Source organism: Pinus tabuliformis, chromosome 8, assembly GCF_031772625.1.
Source record: "Pinus tabuliformis cultivar Carrire ecotype Pingquan chromosome 8, CPIR1, whole genome shotgun sequence".
Taxonomy (NCBI): domain Eukaryota; kingdom Viridiplantae; phylum Streptophyta; class Pinopsida; order Pinales; family Pinaceae; genus Pinus; species Pinus tabuliformis.
Genome location: NC_142294.1, coordinates 1,954,669,493 through 1,954,680,511, shown reverse-complemented (window position 1 = coordinate 1,954,680,511; position 11,019 = coordinate 1,954,669,493). Strand labels below are relative to the sequence as shown.

The window sequence follows — 11,019 nt, the reverse complement described above, 5'->3', positions numbered from 1 at the left end:
CCACACCACAACAAGTGGCAAATCTCAGTGTAGAAAACCCAATATCAAGAGAAAATAAACTTTTAAAAAAAAGGGTACAAACCACCCTAAAGGCTCAAAAATGTGACCCAAAACTAGGTTGTTGAAAAGAAATGAACTAGGCCACATAGCCAAGTGAGAACTCACATGGATACCTTGTAGAGAACTAAGAAGTCAACCACTAGATAATATGGAAAGTGACAGGAAGAAGCTATGACATGGCCCAAAAGAAAGAAGAGTGGACACGTGACAACGACAACACCGATGAAGTTGAGAAGCCACTGCAAATATGTATGTCCACCTACAACAAACAAAATCCACCGCAAAAAGCCTATTCCAAGTGACGACAACTAACCCTGGTAGGAAAAGGCACAAGAAAGAGCCAAATAGCTCTGCCCCCTTAATTGTACCCACACATGATCAAGCAATGACACGACGACATCCACGAGCTAGCATCATAACCTATAAGAAAAAAGATACACGACAAAGAAGAGAATGGGAGACATGAACTAGGGTCGGAGCAACTAGGGTTAGCCACCCCAACCCCACTCTTTCAACTCTCTCCAACTCATTTTACTATTATGGTTTTAAATATGATACATTAGAGAAGAATACCATGGGATAAAAATACCATGGAAAAACTATGTTGGGTTAAAAATACCATGGGAAAAACCATGTTGAGTGCTAAAACCACTAATGTTTACATGACATACAACATCTCTTCTATACTAAGTTGGAGAGCACTTCTAGGCACAATTAGATGTTCTTATATTTTTTGAAATTTGGTGATACAAATTTAAATAAAATTATAATTTCATGTTTTTTAAAATGTATATTTTCAATATATAATTTAATTTAACAGAGTGATAAACTTTTAAAACACTTCAATTTTACAAACTACACAACCACTGTACAATAATAAAAATAATGTAGTCGTTACTTAATAATATTTGTTTTTAATATATTAATAAATTAATACCATAATTTAAGTATTATTGTTCAAATCTAACCATTACTTGAAATTATGGTCTTTACATTGCTATCTATTTAAGTCTTTGCCATGATATGGCTCTTCATCTAGTACTGATGATGAATCACACTTGTTCACTTGTTAGTTCAAACGCGTCCATCAAAAATTTCTTTTATTTAATTTCTATTAAAAGACTTTTACTTTTCTTAATTCAATATAGATCACAAAAACCAAAAAATTATGAATCAAAAAACAAAACTATAAACCATCTATTAAAAAATTTCGCACAAAAACATCTCAAAACTTATGTCTAATATTTACTGCATGATCAATTTACTTATATTTGACATTTACCACATAATCTCAATCATATTATTTCATTCAACCCTCTATTCAACCTATTTCATTCAACCCTCTATTCAACCTAGAAGGTCAAGACTGGAAATTTCAGAAAACACGCTCCTCTATTCATTGAATCTGATCTGGACATGTTAGCCTTTAAGAGAACATCCTTATTTGTACCAGTTGAACTTGAAGAATTGTTGCAGAAGCTGCCAAGAACCACACTATCAACGGTCATCTTTTGTTGAAATCTTTTCCATATCTGACCCTGTCGCTTTACAGAGCTCTTGCACTTAGTCAGTCGCATTACAGAGCTCATGCACTTAGCCAATAAACCAATGGTATTGCTCGACAACTCATATCAGTACGTCCATACAACGCCCATGCTAATACTTTGCCCACATGCCATCAACAAAATTTCAAAGATACAGATTATTATATTCATTATAACTTTACAAATACTTAATCAATTGGGAGTGCATAATATAATATAGATTATTATGTTCAATGTAACTTCACAGATACTGAATCGATTGGAAGTGCATAATATTAGGGAAGTACTATTACTAATTCAACTATTATTGATTCATCATCATTTTTCTCTTCGATCTGGAACAGCTGCTACTAGTGGGGGTGCTACTAGTGAGGTTGCAAGTACTGGATCGACTGAGTCAACTGTATAATTGACTGCTGCTTATCTAGTCTTTGCTCTGGGTGTTGCTTCTTCTACTGAATATTCTACTTAATCTACTCAATCTACTGAACCATTTCAAGGGGCTTAACCGACAGAATCGACAAGATAAGCTAAATATACAACTCCATCAACAGCAGAACCAACTGAAGAATCGACTGGATCTACTACTGGTGGGTCTCTAAAAGGTAGGGATGCTGGTTATGGATCAATAGGATCTGGGAAACGAACTGCTACTGGTGCATTTTGATATCGATCTGGAATTTTCCACTTATTCATTAATGCTTTAACTATTATGGAGAGGGGGTGCTTCAATAGCTTCAATAGATACTGCTGCTAGCTTTGTTACTGATGCCGGCTCTGAAACAACAAGCATAACAGGATCACGCCCATCATCATAAGGAACCAACTGAAGAATCGACTGGATCTACTACTGGTGGGTCTCTAAAAGGTAGGGATGCTGGTTATGGATCAATAGGATCTGGGAAACGAACTGCTACTGGTGCATTTTGATATCGATCTGGAATTTTCCACTTATTCATTAATGCTTTAACTATTATGGAGAGGGGGTGCTTCAATAGCTTCAATAGATACTGCTGCTAGCTTTGTTACTGATGCCGGCTCTGAAACAACAAGCATAACAGGATCACGCCCATCATCATAAGGATCCCCAACTTATTCCAACTTATTGTGGATTCACTATAACTTTTGTCCAATGAATTACTAATTCACAGTGTTTTTTAACTCAGATGATTGAATTTATTATAATTAAAAAATAATAATAATAAGATGAAGTCACATTCAATCTGAATGTGTTAAATATATTTTGTATTTGAAAATTTTTAAATATATTTTGTAGTTGAAAATTTTTATAAGATTATAGGTCTTAAAGTTTTATATGATTACAGGCTGTAAACTGAGGGAAAGTTTTTACAGCCTGGGCTTGGGTTAGTTAGTTTATTGGATGGAATTAACACATATTTTGTATTTGAATTTTTTGACAAGATTATATGTTTTAAAGTTTTATAGGTTTACAGCCAGTTAAGTTTTATTTTTGTTGAGGGAAAGTTTTTATGGCCTAGGCCTGGGTTAGCCAGTTTATTGGATAGAAAAAGGCTGATCCTTTATACCTTTGGAAAGTTTAATTCCTCCCAAGTGACTTAGCCAGTTTATTGAATGGAAGAATACTGATCCACCAACAATGTGATTTTTATACCTATTGGGAAATTTAATTCCTCCAAAATAACTTGCATCCTCAACCGCTCTTTAAGAAATTTGGACCTACAACTTAACTGGAACTAAACCCCACCCAAACTAACTAATCTACTTGTCACTAGTAAATTTTGTCTTATTATCCGGCTCAGACCTCATCCCAGGGACTAAGCTAGGGTGCAGGCAGGGAAGGTTCTGTATGATTATTATCGAGTTGGAAAGTTAGATTGATGGCCATTTTATTGGAAGCAATTGTAGCAAAATATGAACGCGTTCAAACCTCATAACTAACCATCTCCATCCACATAAGGAAATAAAACCAGAAAATCAAAAAAAATGGAAAAAGCAGCTCCCAATTAACTGTTCCAGCCATGACATCCGCTTATCTGGTTCACCTAATGATTGAGAAATAAATTTGATAATGCACATCTAGAAAATAAAACCTTTGAAAGAGAACAACGGCGGCTTGTAGAAATCTTGGAATAAGAAAAAAAGATGGCTTATTCAAATCCAAAACATAACCAAAGTCAACTATATCTCATGTTTATCGCCAATCTCCTCTGTCAATCTGAAAGGCTGCCAACTATTTTTATATTTTTTTTGGTGAAGTCCAGTTTTAAGTTACAAAACTTGTACACCCATGTGTACGATTAGGAGCCATATCACCAATCCCCTCATTAGAGTCTCAAAGATTCCAACTATTTTTATACTTTTTTACAGTTACAAAAATCATTACAGCTATTTTTATACTTTTTGCAGTTACAAAAATCATTACAGTTAGGAAGCCAGTGATCTCAATATCACGGAATTAAGAAACTGAGTATGTATGTTGAGGTATTGATATGGCTGGGTCAATAAATCAAATTCACTTTGAACTAATCAATCAACTTTTTATTATACGATTACATTCAAGACCACAGTAAATATATCAACGTTATCCTTGGTTTTTAATTCATAACTTTCTCCTTCTCAGTCATTGTTTTAACACAACCTAGACCTCTCCCAATAAACAAATTATCCAACTTGCGCCTTAATCCTGAACCAGGCCAGATTCCCAACTTTTGACTCCGTCATGACAGATCAATTCTACTTGACTCGGAATATGACCAAGCAATCTAGCCAATCATTACAGAACCCATCTTACATTTTATCTTTTCTTCCCTCGCTATAAAGAGCCAGAAAGCCCGACCCTAATAGGATCATTATGACCAAAACCAAGGGAACAAGGAGAACCTTTATGGTTGCAATGGGAAATGACTGCCATAACCCTCAATATGGCAAATTCCACATTGTGCTGATACATGGTGCAGGTCATGGAGCTTGGTGCTGGTATAAGATCATCCATCTTCTGCAAAACTCTGGGCATAAGGTCACCGCCATGGATCTCACAGGATCAGGCCTGAACACTGTGGATCCAAATTCAATCACGTCCTTCGAGGATTACGACAGGCCTCTGATGAACATACTCTCACAAATACCTCTCTCGCAGAAGGTTTGCAATCACCATGGATTCAATAGCTCAGGACAGTGAAGTTAGTTCAGTTGCCATGTAAATGGATTCAAGTGCTCATGACAGTGAAGTTAGTTCAGTTGCCATGTAAATTGTTAGTTCAGTTATTTGGCATATTTATCTGTTGTTTGTTTGATGTAGGTTATGCTGGTTGGCCACAGTGCTGCAGGACTGTGCTTAACCCATGCAATCCATGTGTTTGGCCATAAGATTGCTGCTGCAGTTTATGTTGCTGCCACCATGCTGTCTCATGGGTTTTGTACAGACCAAGATGTCCAGCAGGTTGTTGACCTTATGAATCCAAAGCAATTACTGTTAATTAATGTTGTGATCTGAGCTTCAGAGATGATTTTAAAGACCCGCCTTGGTTTTTTATATGCAGGTTTTGCTGTATATTTTGTATGAAACTGGGTCTAAGCATATGAAACATTTATGCAGATTTTTAATACTATATATACAGTTTTTGCTCTGTGCCAACTGAATTGAATGGTAACAAATCTCCAATGTTTCATATGCTTACACCCAGTTTTATATCTGTGTGTATTTCTTTGTTAGATACGGGAAATGAAAACTTTTCAATTCGATCTGTGCAGGGAACTCCAGACCTGTTATATGAAATCTACCATGGCCTTGGATCAGAATACCCACCAAAAATCACAATGGTACGCAGAGAATTCCAACAAGAAATTCTATATCACCTCAGCCCACCCGAGGTATAAAATCTATCAGAATCAGCACAACAAAATAACTCCCTAATTTCTCTGGTAATTAAGGCCTGTGGCTTTTTTGAAAAAGGATAACCCATCTCAATTTATGCAGTTTTCAATCATTAGCCTGTGATTTCCACAAAAACCTAAAACCCAACTGGATATATAGAGTCCACTTGAAACCCAATAACTATTTTTTTCATTAATATCGATGTGGGTATATTCAAATTACAGGATGCTGCTCTGGCCTCACTGCTGATAAGACCAACACCATTTCTGGCAATCCGGGCAGCTACTTTTACTGCAACCTCAGAAGAATTTATGAAGGTTCCAAGAGTTTATATAAAGACCTTGCAGGACAGAGTGTTACAGTTGGATAAACAGGAAGCCATGATCAAGAGGTGGCCTCCTGATAAGGTCTTTAGCATGGATACTGACCACAACCCTTTCTTTTCATCCCCTCTGGACCTCCATGGACACCTGCTTCATATTGCCCAGCTGTTTGCAGGTTGAAGATGCTCCAACAATTGTTGTACTTCATCTGTGGTGATATACTAAATATATATACCATCTGGTTCAGATGTACATATTCCTATTGATCCCATTGATCATTTCAACTCGTTAATGTACCTGCAAATTTAGTCTTAGACTCAGAAGCTTTGTTTTATATAAGAGCTGAACAAAAGTAGAAGCTATATTTGATAAATGCTTTGATGTTTGGCTGAACCCAATTTGTGTCTCTTTCTACACAAGTTGGTCAAGCTTGTTTACATTCCACGGAAGCTTACACTTCCATGGCTTCTAGGCACAGTTATGATTATGAATTATTGTTCAAATGGTGACTGAGATTGCACAGGACAGGTGTTAGGGTTTTTTCCAGATATATGCTGATTTTAACATTTAATTTCATTTATTTGAGTGCGTTTTAGATTAGATTTTGTTATTTTTTTTGGTTTTATTGTTAAAATGATGAAACAAATAGCGACATTCAATGATTTAGAATTTTAATTTTAATTAATGTTTTGATCATTTGTATTGATTTAGAATGTGATAAAATTTTAGTATGAATTATAATTTATTATAAAATTTTATTATGTTTATGTTTTTCTGAAATTTTTTTAAATAAAAATTTAATTATAGGATAATTTTATTGTATAATTTCGGCAATATGTTTTATATATATATATATATATATATTATTTTTTAATAATATTTAATTAAGAAATTTAAAAATATTAATTAATTATTTTATCATTTTTTATAAATTTAATTTATTTTTTATTAATATTTAATTAAAAATTATTTAAATATTAATTAGTTATTTTATCCTTTTTCTAAAACATAGAATTGAATTTACATAGTGTGAAGAATGTTGAAGTTAAGATTAGAATAGATATTATGTTGTATACAAAAGTTATTTATACACATAAATCAACTTAAAAGTGCTAGTATTGTGAAGAATCTTGAAGTTAAGATTAAATCATCTTATATATATTATGTTGTATACAAAAGTTTTTTATTTTTGTTTGGTTGATAAAGACACTTTGTATTCCATTTCAAAAATTGAGAATTACATAAGTAACATGGCATAAAATCCTTATGAAGTCAAGCTAGTCGTAATCCCCATATACCAGAAAAAAAACAAATTAAACATATCCACATCAGATCCAAACCCTATAAAAAAAAATGTAACACCAAAATGTAACACCTCACCCCACATTTACCCACTTGTCTTGTTTACCAAGGTAAACATGAGCTGAGAGTTGTTATGTATGACCCAACTTCCAAGATACAATTATGGAAATGGGGTCCACATGTCATAATTGACTACAAACACCATGAGACACATGATCACATTGTTATCATGTGTGTGAATTTTAATTTATTATGTTTATTTTTTTCTAAATTTTTTTTAAATAAAATTTAATTATAGTATAATTTTATATATATATATATATATATATATATATATATAGATATATATATATATATATTATTTTTTAATAATGTTTAATCAAAAAATTTAAAAATATTAATTAATTATTTTATCATTTTTTGTAAATTTAATTTATTTTTTATCAATATTTAATTAAAATTACTTAAATATTAATTAGTTATTTTATCCTTTTTTTTAAACATAGAATTGAATTTATAACTATGAGTAGTGTGAAGAATGTTGAAGTTAAGATTAGAATGGATATTATGTTGTATACAAAATTTATTCATACACATAATTCAACTTAAAACTGCTAGTATTGTGAAGAATGTTGAAGTTAAGATTAAATTATCTTATATATATCATGTTGTATACAAAAGTTTTTGTTTATTTTGTTTGATAAAGACACTTTGTATTCCATTTCAAAAATTGAGAATACATAAGTAGCATGGCATAAAATCCTTATGAAGTCAAGCTAGTCGTAATCCCCATATACCATAACAAAAACAAAGTAAACATATCCACATCAGATCCAAACCCTATAAAAAATGTAACACCTCACCCCACATTTACCCACTTGTCTTGCTTACCTAGGTAAACATGAGCTGAGAGTTGTTATGTATGACCCAACATCCAAGATGCAGTTATGGAAATGGGGTCCACATGTTCAGAATTGACTACAAACACCATGAGACACATGGTCACATTGTTATCAACCTATCTTTACCTCCTGATCATTTTCCCTGAGCTTAGACTACTCCTTTACCTAATTTACTTCTCAGTTGCATGCATGCATTCCTGTCAGTGCGGCCAGAGGCTTCTAGCCGTATGCATAACCCATCCTCAGCGCGCCTATGGCCGAAATTTCCCAATTCTAGCAGTGCGGCCACAAATTTTTTTTCTGAATTTTAGGGCCTACATTCAAGCCAATTGCGCATACTTTTCCAAAACTCAATCAGCAGTATGTATAAGTCTTCATGCTATGTTCTTATGCTCTGTTGTGACTCATACTTGTCTAGCACATAACATTCATTTTTACAAACACTTTGTGACTATGGTACCTGTAGGTCATGAATGCATAGTTTTCTCACTGTTTTCATTAGTTTCATCAGATGTTCATCAAGAAGGATTGCTGCCCTTTCATACTAGTTGCAATAAAATACAGATAAGGTCATGCATTCATATAAATTATCCAAGATCTTGTCAAACCACAAAACAGATCAATAACAAGAGCACTTCATATAATAAGAAATACATTATACATGTAACATACACTTAATTAGTAATGGAGCCATGTCAAACCACTCACATAATTCAACACATTAAACCAAAACTTGTGATCATTAATCTTCATTAAAGAATAACACATATTAACATATGCATAGTACCAACCAAGTCAAGGACTTCCACGTTCCACCCGACCATAGATTAAGCTGAAGCAATTCTTTCTTTCTACCCAATCACTCCCGTGCCATATTCCAAGCTTGAATTTGGGATTACATGGGATAAACCAAAGCATAACCAAATGGGGGATCCAAAGGAAAACCACCTCCCCCTTCAAACCACAGTGATTTCACCTAACACTATGTAATCACCAAAACCAATACAAGCTTGGATGCCTCAGATTTTCTTTACCATACCCAGAGAATTTTTTCCTATCTCCACCCACCTGTCAAAGGGTTCACCAGGAGAAAACCATCTCCACCCTCAACCCTTGGGATTTTCCTAAGACCACCTCAACTAGGATAAAAAATCTATTGACATACACAGTTCAACCAAATAGGGAATCCACTACCTCATGGCTATCTAGGAAATGGCATAAGGCAAGGTTGTACATGACTATCAATCTAGGCAAATCTCCATGCCAATGACAAAAAAAACTACCAACAAACCAATGCATGAACCATGCATTCAAATCCCAACAAGATAATCAAACATGCATATTGTTACCAGCAAAACTCCTCCTGCTGACTACTCTTTCCTATGTTCTTTGTTGTCCTTGCTAGTTACTATTCAAACCTTCTTCTTGGTTGTCACTTGAATTCCTCATGCTTGTCTCTTGCTTGTATCCAATTTCTCTAATGTTCTCCTCTCCTTCCTCTCTTTTCCGTAAAGAGTGTCCATGCTAGAATGTTCTCTCTCTCATTTTCTTTTCTTTTCTTTTTTTTTTTTTTTTTTCCTTGCATGCATATTCTTTTACTATTTTTATCATTTTCTTGTCTCTTACTCTTCCCCACTTGTTGAAGTGGATTTTCTTTCATTTTCTTTTATTTCTTTTACATTTTTTCCTCATGTCCTTGATGTTGAGAAATCTAAAGGGAAATTATTAGAGTGGTTTCTCATTCTTTGATAACTGCTTGTGATGTTTCTTTACTTATCTTACTTATTAGTTTCACTTATTATTATTATGTTTGTGTATCATCAAACAACTACCAAAACAAGAAGAACAAGAAAACATAATATAGGATGCAATTCAGGGCCAAATCCTCTCCACATGAGAGGAAAACCTGAAAATCTCTTCTCTTCCTTATAGATTCTTCCATTGATGGATTCCAAGACCTTTAGACCAAGACCAATACTCTCCAAGACCAAGTACAACCTTTCCGGATAATGTGCTTTCCTTGTCCAAGTAAAACCCAGTCAAATCTCTTCCAGCAACACAACTTCGACCTCCAACTACAGAATTTCGACCTCCACCACAAACTTGAAATTTTTGTCGCTCCTGTAGTTGTTGCTTCCACACATGTGAGCTTCTTTTAGCCTCCCATGACTTTCTTAGAATTTTTTTTTCTTTCTTTGAATTCTGGAGCTTGAGGATGCCTTCTTATAACCTTCTTGTCTTCTCTTCTTCAAGATCGAACTTGTAGAGGAAAACCCTAGATTTGTTGCAGAAACCCCAGCTTTCCTTCACACTTGTGAGAGAGAATTAGCCCAAAACCAAATCTTCTTCATCCTCTTCCTCTTCTTCCTTCGCTTGAATGAGTGAGAGATGAATGTGTTCCAAGGAGGTCGAGTTTCCTCCTTTATATAGGCTTCTCAAAGGTGGGCGTGGCTCCTCAAAGTAGGCTACCTTTCCAGCTGCTAGGCCGACTTGATCTTGGGGGGTATTTTGACACTTTTAAGGACAAAAATAATTTTCTTTACAAGTTACAATGTGCCCGAAGGGGTCTTCAACTTATGACAATGACTCTTTTGACTTCTTCACATAGGACAAAGCCTAGAAGCACTCAATGGGCACTTGACCTATAAAATAAAATACCTTGAGAATGAAACCCATGCTCTTGATCCGAATGGAAAGTGGCATACACCCATGGTATTCATCCACCAATGGTATTTATCCACCCATGGAATTTACCCATGGTATTATAAGTGGCATCCACCCATGGTATTTACCCATAGTATTGTAAATGGCATCCACACATGGTTTTATAAGTGGAATCCACCCATTGTATCCATTCACCAATGGAATTTACCTAAGGTATTATAACTAAAAAAGGCTATAATAACAAGTCACATTTTGGTGAAAAAACAAATTATCCACCACAATGTAGCTTTTACAGTTATTCTCTATTTTAATAAAAAAAAATCTTGGTGGTTTTTGTTTGCTATGTGATTTCATCTTTTTTCTAGCAT

General features: G+C 34.3%; 1 protein-coding gene across 1 annotated transcript; it reads left to right on the top strand.

Annotated features, from left to right (window-relative positions):
* The first annotated feature begins 1,852 nt into the window (after positions 1–1,852).
* On the top strand, positions 1,853–6,335 carry LOC149244287 (methylesterase 17-like). Its single transcript, XM_089374788.1, has 4 exons — positions 1,853–4,725; positions 4,885–5,025; positions 5,337–5,456; positions 5,685–6,335. Exons 1-4 carry the CDS (start codon positions 4,438–4,440, stop codon positions 5,961–5,963), a joined length of 828 nt encoding a protein of 275 aa, XP_089230914.1. The 5' UTR covers positions 1,853–4,437; the 3' UTR covers positions 5,964–6,335.
* Positions 6,336–11,019: the final 4,684 nt, after the last annotated feature.